The 13,699-nt window shown below is 36.2% G+C and overlaps 1 protein-coding gene across 3 annotated transcripts in view; it reads right to left on the bottom strand.

Annotated features, from left to right (window-relative positions):
• Positions 1–13,699, bottom strand: part of ARHGAP15 (Rho GTPase activating protein 15) — a 619,068-nt gene that overhangs the window by 581,882 nt on the left and 23,487 nt on the right. For 2 of the 3 annotated variants that reach the window (XM_045838525.1, XM_045838608.1), the window contains one exon: positions 6,330–6,508. In XM_045838525.1, coding sequence (XP_045694481.1) covers positions 6,330–6,494 — 165 coding nt within the window. In that variant the 5' untranslated portion in view covers positions 6,495–6,508. Of the gene's footprint in view, positions 1–6,329; positions 6,509–8,141; positions 8,282–13,699 lie in introns of all 3 variants that reach the window. The other variant, XM_045838438.1, reaches the window with a different exon arrangement.

Raw genomic sequence — 13,699 nt, forward strand, 5'->3', positions numbered from 1 at the left:
AATCTCATGGGTGATACCATTACCCTGCGGGTTATTTTTGACCTGAGATGTAAAGTCTCTACTTCTGCAAATCATGCCCTTATTTTGGGGTGACTTATGAGAGCTTCCCTACAAACTGTTGCACCCTCAGCATTGAGCTCAACACGCTTCCCCAAATCTTTCTCAGCTCTAACTCCCCTCTCTTTCTTCTTGGTATTGGAGCCCCTTCTTCAGTCATTTCTGTTTCAGAAATCAGTTTTCCTTCTTCATGTTCAATGTTCCTTGTTGCTTTCCTTGTTATCTCTGTATTCCTTGCTAGAATGTTTCCCCCTACTACAGAATTGGAAAAAATATTTAACAAGATGTTCTACATTAGTGCCATTCCCACTGATAGCACCTGGTATGCCAGTTTAGGGAAGGAGCTCTTTTTTATCCCACCCACCTTGTGCTCCCTTGAAACTGTGAAGCACTCAGTACTCCACTGAAACACAATTTACCGTAATATTAGTTGTCAGTAAATTCAAAGACGGGACTCCTAAAGCTATAAAATGGATTAGAAGCAATTTAAAAAAGAATTAACAAACTAGAGTAAGAGTATACTGTCAACAAACAAATGCTCCATCATAGGACTATAATTTGGAATTTTAATTACCCCTCTGCTTCTGTAACAAAACAATGTCTGAACTGGCAGCGATTTGAATCTCTCACAGGTCATTGAGCATTCTAGTTAATTACTCTATGAATAGCCTGTTTTTCTCCCCTCTGGAAACACGTTTCTAATGGCAGTCAAGGTCTGACAAATGTGTCATCTACATAATTAGCTAGGAAGCAACACAAAACATTAAACATGCTTTGTGCCGACAACTATCAAAACATTTCATTTGTTGTCAATTATTCATTACTTTGTAGGTTCTGAAGGGGTTGTTATTATGGAAATAAGTCCAGATGCTAACAAGGTTAGAGTTTTGGATTCAAATTAGTAATCATAGGACTAACTTTTAAAAAATGTGTCTCATCTCATGTACATTCCTCACCATGTTCAATCAGTAGGAGATTACAAACAAATTTAGCTACGCTCAAGTTAAAATGGAAACGATGCAGCCATGTATGTGAATTCAAGAGCCCAGGCTCATCCTTTGAAGTATCAAGTCTTTAGTGTCACTGTAAACTTTCTGAACCTTTGACAAGTCCAATTTGTGCTTGGTAAACAGAGTTAAAGATTTTCACAGCATGAGATGACATGGAATGGCAAAGACAAGGGAAAAAATCCGTGGTGTTTTTTTTTGTTGTTGTTGTTGTTTCCCCCCACAGGGCATATTATGTAAAAGTCAAATTCAGGCTAATAAACTTTTTCATCTGCTCTACAGCAGACTACTTACCTTAGGTAACCTTTGACTTTCATAAGTTTTTTTTTTTTGCTTTTTCTAAAATCTTGTTGCTTTTATTATTGTTTTAATATCATATAAAAAGCCAAGTATTTTGTTGAAAGAAGCACTCCTGATGTATATGGAGGATATAAAACGATTTCTCAACAAAATTGACCTCTCAGTGGCAAAGAAAATTGCTGTGGAAGACACTTTATTGCGTAGTCATATCTGAGGCTTGGATCTATGGAGAGTCTCACTCCACTGTCCTCCAGCTTTTCCTTATAAACCACAATGGCTTACAAATGTCATCCACAATAGTCCAATAAAGATTAGGAACAAACATTGTCCTTACATCGATGAGATAAGAAAGATTTAACTGCAGAATGCAGTGTATAACAACAGCTCATAGGACTTGTTCTTGAATCAGAAAAAGAATAGAATTCAGATTATATTTGTGTGTGTCTAGAATTTAATTGAGATGATCAGTTTATTTTCTACATAATGTTTGATCAGATGCTTGTACTACAGAGCTAGATAAAAAGACAGAAAGGAAACAAATTCTATCAGGAGAAATCAAGAAGACCCGTTATCTACAAGGGTGTGCAGAATACATCAGGAAATAATTCTACCCTGAGCGCTGAGAATGCCCAGTTAATAAAAAAAAGATCAGCCATTCGCTAAGAGAAAATAATTGTCTGTATCTATATATTTCAAAGCAAAAAGGCAACCACATCTCACACTAAGTAGGACACATTAAAATAAGCTTTAATAATCTTTATGCAGAAGGAAACTAATCCATTTTCAGATTATACAATCCACAGTAATAAAAGAAAATCATCAAACTAAAAACAATTTTAGAAATAGCTGCAGATTCTCATTTAATTAACATGCAACAGATCATATATTTATGAGGAAGTCAAAATATTTAGGAAGCCTATAATCCTGTAAACCTTAATGTGGTATAAAAACAACAAATAAATGCAAAGTGTTACTGTTATACATGCCTGCCTGATCAATGGTTTTCACATATTGATCTATAAATGGAGTTGACAGCCTGTGTTGGCTGCACATTTTCCAAGCAGTGCTATTTTTGCACAAAACCAATACGGGCAATTACCTTTGTTTGAGATGCCAAGTCTTATCAATTCAAAGTGATTTAGTGTCATTTTAATTAAATATCAGGATCCACTTCAGGACAATTTACACAAACAAAGCTTCAAACCTAACTATAAGCTTGATTTGAAGTAAACATGGACAAGTCTTACAGTCTCATAATATTTCTCAAAAACTCTGCTAAACAGAAGGCGTATATTTTTAGTAGCAATTTTTATGCCTGCCTTTTTGGCTAGCCACAACTTTGGCAAGTATCCTATAATACCAGAAGAAACAAAAGAAAGTTGTTTCCTCTTTTTCCTTATAATATATTAAAAAGAAACATGAATGAGCCCACACCATTAATGGAAGCGAAAGGAAATGTATGTGTTAATGTTTAGGAATGGTTCAAGATAAATCTTTATCTGAACACTAATAGAAAGATATTTCCCTGTCCAAAATGGCCATGAATGAATTAATGCAGTTCTGTGAGGTTTACAAGATGGAAATGGTGAATATTCATACATGTTGCTGCTTAAGCTACCAGCATTAAATGCCGAAACTGCTCCTCCCTGCAAATCCTCGGTCTGCAGTTTCCTGACTTCAACTGCTTAAACTCTTCATTAATATCTGTTCTAAAATATCTACTAGTCTGGGGCATCCTTCTTGCAAATAACATCAAAGCCACATTAAACTTTTTGCAATAGCTATTTGCTGGATTGCACATTAACCTTTCCAGCCCTTAAAGAGGCACACTTCTCTTGTTCCCATTTACTTTACACTCCTGTCTGCTTCTGTGGTTGGCACATTCGGGTAAATTGCAGCCCATCTTTAAGTTGGCTTGCTCTGGTGCTAGGCTCACAACAAATCACCGAGACCAAAGAGCACTCCTTCCCACCAATCAGAGGTCTCCAGATGTCTCTCATAGATAGGAAATTTTCTAGCTAACCACGTCCTCCCTTGTCCAAATTTCCTACCTCTCCAATATTACCCAGGTAGAAAAATGGCCTCTTTGAATTTTGAAAAGGCATTGATCTTATTAACCACATAAAAATGATTATTTGGTGAATAAAGAAAATGATGCATACCACCAATAAAATGGTAATGGGGTATCAATACTTACTTTATTGAAATGCTTCCCTGCAACACTTGAGTAATCAAAACTTTTAATTTAACAAGTAAAGTCACCTATGTTTGCAGGGATTAGGGTTGATAAATGTTTATATTGACATTTCTAACTGTTACTCCTAAATTTAAAAACCAAATAGGCACTTATCACATATTTGGAGAATTTTGTATTATGTTCTGAGTTCATAGTTATATCAAATATATAATTAAAAATAATAAAAAATGGATTTATGAACTAATGTCAAAATTATATAACTGATTTGACCCTGGAACCTTCTATAATTAGTTAAATTGTTATAAGTAAAATATCATAGCCTTATGTTATTATATACTCCAATAAGTCCATATTAGATTTATATAATTAGCATGCCAGTGTGTGTATATATGCAATGCATACTAAATAAGGTGCATAGCATATATGTAGTCTCTAAGTACTCTTATTCTCTTCATGTACAGATTAAATGTATGAGTCTCTGTTACAACAAACCCTGCTACCTGTGAACATGTGCACACATTTTTAGTATACATCTTCTATTTCTCCTAAGTTCACAATTCACTCCCCCTTGACCTCATCTCAACCTTCAAGTTCTGAAAAATCAAGCTCTTAGTTTAGCTTGAGCAGATATCTTTAACAGGCTTGTTTGAATAAATACGCCAAAATACTTTACATTCTGTCAGTATCTAGTCAGAAAATTGTGCATTGAAAAAGAGATGAAAAGAACTGAGACAGAAAGAAAATTAGCGCCATGGCGGGCTCTCAGTACGCATCTCTGAGCCAAGTTTTCTCGGCAAAATGACATATCCTCCCTGAAATACCCTTTTTATATAATTAGGCACTAAGCACACATAACCAAAGTAACTTTCATTTTTGTTCCTTATCGAGGAATACATATTGTCCAGGCTAAGAATGAGGAAACAAAGCTGTGATAATTATAGCTAATTTAACTTTGGAAAACTCTTATTCTCTAGTAGTCCAGCATATAACCCCCGAACTAAAGTTATGTAACAAGGTAATATCAACAATGAGAAACTGCATGATAAAATCCTGCCCAAAAGTGAAAAATGCTAATTTTCTCTCATTTAGCAGCTGGATACAGAAATGCTCATTAGTTTTAAGAGGGTTAATCCTTTTAACTTTTGCATATTGATATGCCAATTATGCCTAATTGTACAAGAGGCATCAGTCAAGGTAATAGTGCATAAACACATGAAAGTTATTAAGTACATCCCAACATGTAATAAAGTAGGTGTTAATTGGTAGCTGAGTTCTGCGGGCTATTGAGGTGGATAATTCATTGAGAGATGGATCACTTGTAATTTCTCTCCATAATTCCTTTTGCAGTCTCATGCTGTGATGTTTTCATGCTTGTCAAAAACAACTGCGGCATAGTGCCTTTTGTTAAACACAGCCAATAAAATATGTTAGGCATCATTAAATATACTTAACTTTTAAACTTTTTCAAAGGTACAGTTCTTACTGATAATACATTATAGAGATTCCAGTAATTTACTCTAACCACTGCCTCAAGTTCATAGTTGAGGAACACGTAGCCGCTTCAAAAGTAGAGCTAGAGCTGTCACTGTTGTGCCTCCCAGCAGACAATGCTTTTAAATGAGGAAGTAAATAAGGAAAAATGCATCTCTGGGTACCTTATCTAAGGATGTATTTCTTACTCTTAAAATATAATCACTGGCTTCCTCATGCTAAATTTGCCTATAATACTGAAGAAGGAATGTTTAAAATCATATATTTCTCAGGTGCCTGAGATTATTGTGGGTTAATTTTGCACTTGAAATTTGAGTGAAAAACAGGGAATAAATATAATTGGTAACATGCTACTCAGCAAGTTTATTTCATTTAATAACTCAGTTAGGGAGCTGAATATTTCATAGGCCTCTACGATATTAACAGAACGCACAATTAATAGCTCACATGTTTCTTCAGGATGACTGGGAATCGCAGCCTGTCCCTAGCTAACCTATTTCTCGCTTTTGCTCTCACTGTGAGAAACAAAATAGATCTGGGGTCCAAAAGAGTGGCTAACATTGCATAAATAATTTTGCAACATCCTATGGCCTCAGCTGCAAGTTACCACCATTATGGAAGAAAATTAACCAGAGGAGACTCATTGCAATCAGTGTGTTTAGTGGCTCAGGATGTGTGCAGGGGCAGGGACACAATTGGCACTATAGTTCATCTCTAACTATTTTATTTCAAATCTTCCTAATGATACATTATCAAGACAAAATGGCTTCCTCTCCAAACCTTAAATCACCACACCATTTCAATCGTTTAGACTCGTTCCAAATCAAATGCTAATTTCCAATACCATACATTTCTGGAAGATTTTAAGAAACAATTTTTCACATTTTTTAAAGACTATTTTTCTCAGTTCATTCTTAGCTAATTTTAGCCTCTGGCTTTTCAAAGTGATATACTATATTTGGAAGTGCAAACACCACATGCTAGCATAACCTCATTATTTTTATGACACTGAAGCATGATAGTGGAGGCCCTTAAAATGAGTCAAAGGTGCTCTTCAGTCTAGCTCCAAATCCACTTTATCACTCTGGATTAAGCCCATCTCTTCTCTCACAACTGGGAATATCATTATGACTGTAAGTAGGCAAGATAAATACATTACAAAAAAATAGTTTTCTCATGCACATTAAGAAAACAAATAAAACAAGGCTAATTTGTGTGTGTGGCTTTTTAAAAAATTCTGTATTAGGGCACTTGGGGTATTAGGAATATTGACTTACGGGTTCAGTGACCTTCCCAGCATCGGTGAGGATCATGGATTTACTTTGGCTCAGCCTGTCGTGGTGGCTGTTGGCATTTTTGATTCTCATCTGCACAGGTCCAGTGCCTTGGTGGGTAGGATTCAGTGTTTCCACAGAGGTATCTAAATTTGTAGATTTCTGCATGTTACAGTGTTTTCCTGATAAAATATAAAATATAGTATTATTCTAAATGTACTTTATCATGAAAAGCTCTTGGGGGAATGCACACCCTTATTAAGCAATAAGGTAATAAATGAAATGAATAGTCTCCACTTGTCTGGGTAGTAAAGAAAAAGGTCATTCCTTTGTAAATTTTTTAATCAATTAAATTATGTAGGCAGTACTGTAGATGCCAGAGGACTTCAGAGTTCATAGGCAGCATACCCATACTCTGCGTAGTTCCTATTCCATTGAGGAACTAACAGCAATATAATAGAATCTCCCTTATATAGAGCTGATATTGCCAACAAGTCTTCTTTAGGATACACAATTTTTTTACTCATATTGTTGTCTGTTACCTACCCCATCCTGTTCCACCTCCACACATGACCACCAAGACTGTTTTGGTGAATATACCTATGTCAATCAAGTCAAATTTCAGCCAGTAGAAAAGAAGGGCATTAGAGAAAACCAAACCAGTACCCCTATCAGATAGGCTGCCTTGCTCTTATTAGCATTGTGCTCAGCCCCAGCACTCCCCTCATAATTTTCATGGGGGGAATTAAAATGCTTTTGTCTATCACCACCTGCCAATTGAATAAATTCAGTAGCTTAGTTGGACATAATATTTGCAAAGAATATGAAGAAAAATAAAATCAACACCATTTATTTATTTATTATTTATTTACTTATTTATTTTATTAATGGGCATATTTAAAAGAGTGACAGTGGAGAAATAATAATTTGGGAAAAATAGAGACAACTAAACTGTGCCAGCATCAGTGGGTGGATTGGGAGGGCTTTAGTTGTTCCCCCAAATCCATAATTCTTTTCAACTGTTCCTCCCCATAAACATCACAAAGGGCATATAATCTCATTTAGAAAAACAACTGCAAACACAGCTTCTAAGCTTCTGAAAACAGATCCCCTTGCAGCCTGATGGTTGTCTGCATGTTTCACCCCTGTAGACATTCCAGAGCTAGCCTGGGCATCTGTGTAAACATTAAAAAAAGTCACCAGTTATAGAAGTCAATGAAATCCAAAAGGAGTATATTTTAGGACAACAACTCTATTTGTTGGTAACCCTATGTCTGTTGAAGAGGTGATGGGGCTTGAATTATGGTAATGTTCAAGGTAAGTGGACAAGAAAATAATTAGGAAAGAATGAAAGCATTTTCACAGGAGGAAAAGTGTTACCTTAAAACTGATACCAGTAAGTCAATTAAGTTATAACTTAAAAATAAATTAACATTTATTGAGTATGTATTATGTGTCAGGCTCTGTGTTCAGTGGTTTAATCCTTGCAAAACCTGTGAAATAGACATTAAACATATATTTGTAGAGAAAAAAAATCAGGATCAAAGTGACTAGTGATTTTTCCAAGGATGCTGGACAGAAAGAAGTGAAGGAGTATGCATTTTCCTTTCCCCCAAAGACCCAGTCGTCCATCGACAGGTGAATGGATGGGCAAATTCTAGTTTATCTGGCACAATAAAATGTTGCTCAATAATAAAAAGTAATGACATATTGATGCATACAACCACATGGATAAATTGCAAATTTTATGTACAGAATGAAAGAAGCCAGGCCAGATTAAAAAAGTACACGTCGGCCACTTATGATTTCACTTACATAATATTCTAGAAAAATGCAAAGTAACAGTGGTGGAGAGCTGATGGGTTCCAGGGATTTTACTGGATACAAGGACACTTTGGATGTGATAGATGTTTTGTCATCTTGATTGTGATGATGGTTTAACAGTAGTAGTGTACCTATTTTAAAAATAATAACAGTACATTTTAAATACTCACACTTTACTTCAGTTGTACCTCACAAAGTTGTTTACAAAAATGTTTTAAGAATTCCTTCACAGATTTATTTTGTTCATATTTTCATTTTCATGTTTCTATGAGTGATGTGTTAAAAAATAAAAATTTATTTAATTGAGAATAAAAGAGTGCCTTCAATAAGATTTGAAACAATAATTTGAATAAAAGAAGACTTTGTTCCCACAATTTCATAGAAATAAAATGACAGCTGCTTTGCTGAGAAGAGTTGAAGAAACATCAAATCTCTCCACTACAATAGGCACATGGTCCTTACCTCTGTATCTAAGTAGAATAAGATATAATTATATATATATAATTTTTTTAAAAAAGTAAATGCAATCACATGCACATAATTTAAAGTTATTTCTCCATATAGCCCAGTACATAATAATTTTGGTTTTACTCTGTGTGTGAATTATTATCAAATTTTTAAATTTTTCTTAGCCAAGTGAAATTTATTTCAAAATAACAAAGCAAATCCATGAAATTTTGACATTTATGAAAATGCTACCACTAAAATCACGAGTTTTTTTCAGGGTATAATTTTGTGAATTGAAATAAGGATGAATGAATGAAGGAGTGAAAATCTAGAAACTGTCATTGGAATGGAGGCCCGGGATTCATACTAATTAGTTTGGTTACATAAAAGTGCCTGTTGTGACTTCAGTGGCTGTATTGTTTCAAATGTGCACCTTTGTGATCTTGTACAAGTCAATGACCTCTGTTTTATCGTTGGAAAAAAAATGATAGTGGAGATAGGGGCAGCCAAGAACACAGGTGTGACCTGTGTTGTCCTTAACATTTCTGATACTGATGTGTGTAAAGTCGGAGCTCACGAAGTATTAGTGCAGATCTACAGAGCTCAGTAGTTTTAGGCAGACAAGCAACAATGTAATACATGGTTCAGTATGAATCCATGCCCCAGAATTTGGGTGGGGAGACATTTATAATTAAACATATAATTTTTTTTCTATAAAATTATGGGTCTCCTGTGAGTTCATTCAAAGCTTGATCTTCATATTACTCATTAGATTCAAACTCTAAGGATGCTGTGTTTGTAATGCTGGTTGCTGAGGCAAATCGCTGAGGCCGAAGCCACTTTCTTCTGACCGAGAGCATGAAGCCACTGTATTTACATGGCCCTGCCATGTGCCATTTATAGGACATGTTGCTTCCTCAAAGTCTGTGCAAACTGCACTGTCAAATGAACATTTGCATTCTCATATTGATTGCACAACCCACCCGTACTTTGCCTAGTGATATGTTGCCGTCAGAGGGCTGCATTACTTAAAAAGCCTCTTATCTGGCTTTCCCTCCTGATTTCTCGGGGACAGCCTTCAGAAAACGTTTTCAAAATCTCCCTTCTTTAGATCTTTCTGTTTGGCTGATCTCTTCCTCTACTACAGGGTTAGCATCATTTTTCTTACTTCGCCCTCTCCTCTATCACTTCCTTTCCCGTCTGACCCCATTTTACATTTTGTTGATACTCCACTGTCCTTCACTTGTTCTCTTTATTGAGCTTCCCTTGTAATTTGTTCTGCAATAGCAGTAACTTGGTATTATCATATAATTATTCTCATATTTGCAAATATTTCCTGGTTTCTAACTTTGCAGAACACAACATTGCACTGAGAAAAACACAGAAAACAATACAAAACCTCTTCTTAAAGATTTCTTCCAGCAGAATATAAATTATCCATTCAATATTTATTGAGATTCTCCTAAGTGGCAGCGCTATATTAGAGGATGAATATATATATATATTTTTAACCAAGTGTCTTACAGTTGTTAGGGTGATAGAGAAACAAGCCATAATTAAATGGGAATAGAGGTGTGTCTAGGTTCAGAGAAGAGCAATGGCATCAAACTCAGGTGGAACTGGGAAGTGGAGACAGATAGGCAGCAAAAGATATCAGCCAGTGCTGGAGTTAAGTCAGAATAGGTTGGGCATTTCAGGCAAGTGGCTCAGCAATGCAAAGGTATTCAAATAACCTGAGATTATAAGGTAGATATTAAAGTGTGTTATAAAGAAAAATATAGTGGCAAGGAAGTTCAAGGAACAGACTAATGATGGATTATATTTTTTAAAATAGCATTTATCCTTGGTGTGTGTGAATCTGATGATCTTGCTAGCCTTTCAATGGGCTGAAGGATTGACAGAAAACTCCACTTCATCTAATCTAGCCAGTGCTATAAGGGGCTGGTGTTCTAGTCACTTTGAAGGACAGAATATGTGGAGAGGGCTTTCCTTGGTATAAAACCAAATGTCTTGTATAGATGATTTGAGAGCAAGGCAGAGAGAAGCAGTACCCTCCTGCACAACTGAGGGAGGTGCAAGAGGAAGGGGGGAGGACACAGGAAGAAGGAAACCTGATGGACTGAAGCGACGGCTGTGCTAGTAGCTGTGAAACTTGTAATTGCTATGCTTGTGGGTTCAGAGATGATTTATGCTTTTCCATCCTGGTAGGGACCACTCATACAAAGTGGATACAGCTGGTTATAGGCCAAATTTTGCAAGTTGTATTTGGTTCCCTCTTGCAACCCTTTCTGTTTAACAACTTTCAACTTCTCATTTTCCCTTCACCTACCTCCTAACACTCTTTTTTCCCCTCTACCAGGTACCTATGATTCCTTTCATATTTTGTATATCAAAGCCCCTCCTGTAGCAAGTACTCAGGCCTCATCCACAGAGTCAACATTTCTGAAATTCCATAATCCATTTTCCCTTACCAAATTCTTGAAATATACCCATTCTCTCCATGAGTCACCTGGGTGTTTGTGACAGAGTAATGTTAAATGAATTGACACAATATCATAAATGATTAGTCAGGCTTCCCCTTAACTCCTCCCAGTAGCATTTATCTGAATCTCAGACTGGGATGTCCTGTAGTTATGCGGGAGGAATATCTTGCAGAAGACCAGCTTTGGTCAGTCAGTGCCACATACAGGGGAGGTAACATTTGTGACTAAGGATAGGCTGTTAATTAGCATTCTAGTAAATGGTGCTCCCTGGAATTGTGCGATATGGTGGCCCTGCCATGCTGGTCTTATTTTTGACTCTTTATGAAAGGAGGTTCTAGCGGAACAAGTTCCATTATGAAGCCTTCCGAACCTCAAATCAAAAGAAACCCTCCCACCCCAGGGTTCAGTCAAGTACATATGTTCCTGAATGTGTTTCCAGGAACATATATACAGAGTTCAGGTTGTACTCAGAAAGGCAGTGAAGAGCTCCAGTTTGTGAGTCTTTCCATGTTATTATTACAAGAATATTCACAGGGGTTTGAAATCATGTTCTATTATTCTATCCATGTTTTAATTTTTCAATGACCTTCAACTTTCTAAATTTGGTAGAATATTGTAAAATCAGTATTCATGAGTATTTCTATGCAACTTAGTGTCAGCAAGCATTTTGTTAACTATAAGTCATATTAACTTTAAGTTTCATGTGATCTGTGTGACTATTCACAATTTCCCTGGTTCTTCCTGTAATATATTATCTGCTCATCATCATCATCATCATCAATTTTACTCATAAAAGATTGATGCCTTCTGCATTTATATTCTTACAAGAGTCACACAGACCCTTGGTGAATTACTAATGAAAATATTGAAGAATTAGTTCATTTTGCATGTGTCTAACATAACCATTGATTTTATAAAACTTTCCAAATAAATACCTCTGAGTTAAAAATTATAATGTAAATCACTTAAGACTGGCGTAACAACTTCTCTAGACTTCCTGATTTTGTATGTACCAAGAGAAGAGCAAGAATAGCTTCTGATATTGCACTAGTTCCACTTTCAATACTGTTTTAAAAACAGGAAGCAGCGATGACAATGCACTTCGTAAGGGCCACCCAAACTCTTGCTCTGCTCAACAGACTTGGTTCTGTGCCGTTCTGGGCCCACGTCTCCACTCTTACTGCAAAGAGCCAAACAGGGGTGAATGTGATAGTTCATCTAATCAAAACTGCATTGCTGGTCTGTCAATTATTAGCTGCACTCTGTTAATTACATTAAGTCTCAGCAGGTTGCCCTTTTGAGTTAGAAAGTAAATTTTTTTAAAGATTTTATTTATTTTTATTTATTTTTAGAGAGGGAAGGGAGGGAGGGAGAGAGAGAGATAGCAAGAGAGAGAGAGAGACAGAGAGAGAGAGAGAGAGAGAGAGAGAGAGAGAGAGAGAGAGAGAAACATCAATGTGCGGTTGCTGGGGGTTATGGCCTGCAACCCAGGAATGTACCCTGGCTGGGAATCGAACCTGGGACACTTTGGTTCCCAGCCCACGCTCAATCCACTGAGCTATACCAGCCAGAGCTTAGAAAGTAAATTTTTAACATCTCTTTTCTATCAATAGCATTAAAAGTAGAAGTATATTAAGAATTTTTTTAGCTAAGGGATACTGAATACATACTATGCTATATCTCCATGATGCAGAGCAAAGAAAACCAAAGCTCAGAGAAGCTCCCTCACGGTGCTACAGACTGTTGAAAAGTAGTCCTGGACAGGACCCAGGGCCTAAACCCCAAACATCCTTGCTTTAGTCATAGACCTCCTGAGTCAAGTGGAAGCTGTGTATGGGAAGATAAGGTAACAAGAATTCCAAAGGAAATCTCACAGATTAGAGGTTTAAAATGATAATAGGGTAGCCATGTTGGGTACATGAGACTTTCTGTTTAATCATTTATAAATATGCCTTGTGCTTCCTGACGAAACAATACAGACTAAATGTTGAATATATAAATAGAAAAGATATGGAAACAAGTTAATGTCAGTGGACATAGCTTAGCAAAGCATTACCAATAAGAACATGTCTTTAACCAAGTTTATTTCTTATTTAAAAAAAATACATGTAATTCACCCTGGCTATAGTTTCTAAGGACCAAATGAACTATCATATTTCATGATAAGTTAGAAGCAGAAAAAAGAGCAGTTCATTTTATATCTTTGGAGGCTAACATTAAAGTATACTTGGATATTCATATGAATTTTCAAAAGTATGGAGAATACTATATTTCTATTTCAGAATAACCTTTTTGTCTCTTTCTCAGAAAAACATGAATTTAGCGCCAATTATAACTTAGCAGAGTTAACTGTTCTGACAATAGAGTATGTTTCCTAGAGTTTCAAATTTCTTTAGGTGCTTCATACTCCTCCTTCAAAAAGAACTCAGTTGCCTGACATACATTGCCACTGAGTATTCTTTAAGGAAATCTGTCTCAGAAGCAAGTACTGAGTGTACCTTAGGGAATCCCTGTTCAGTGGGAACCAGGGTTTGCACTGTGTAGCCAGTGAGACATCTGGTTACCCCAACCTCTAAGAGCTACTATGTCCCTTCTGCCTAAACACACAGGGACCCTCCG

The sequence above is a fragment of the Phyllostomus hastatus genome, unplaced genomic scaffold (genome assembly GCF_019186645.2).
Source record: "Phyllostomus hastatus isolate PE091 unplaced genomic scaffold, TTU_PhHast_1.1 phas_contig_1, whole genome shotgun sequence".
NCBI classification, from domain to species: domain Eukaryota; kingdom Metazoa; phylum Chordata; class Mammalia; order Chiroptera; family Phyllostomidae; genus Phyllostomus; species Phyllostomus hastatus.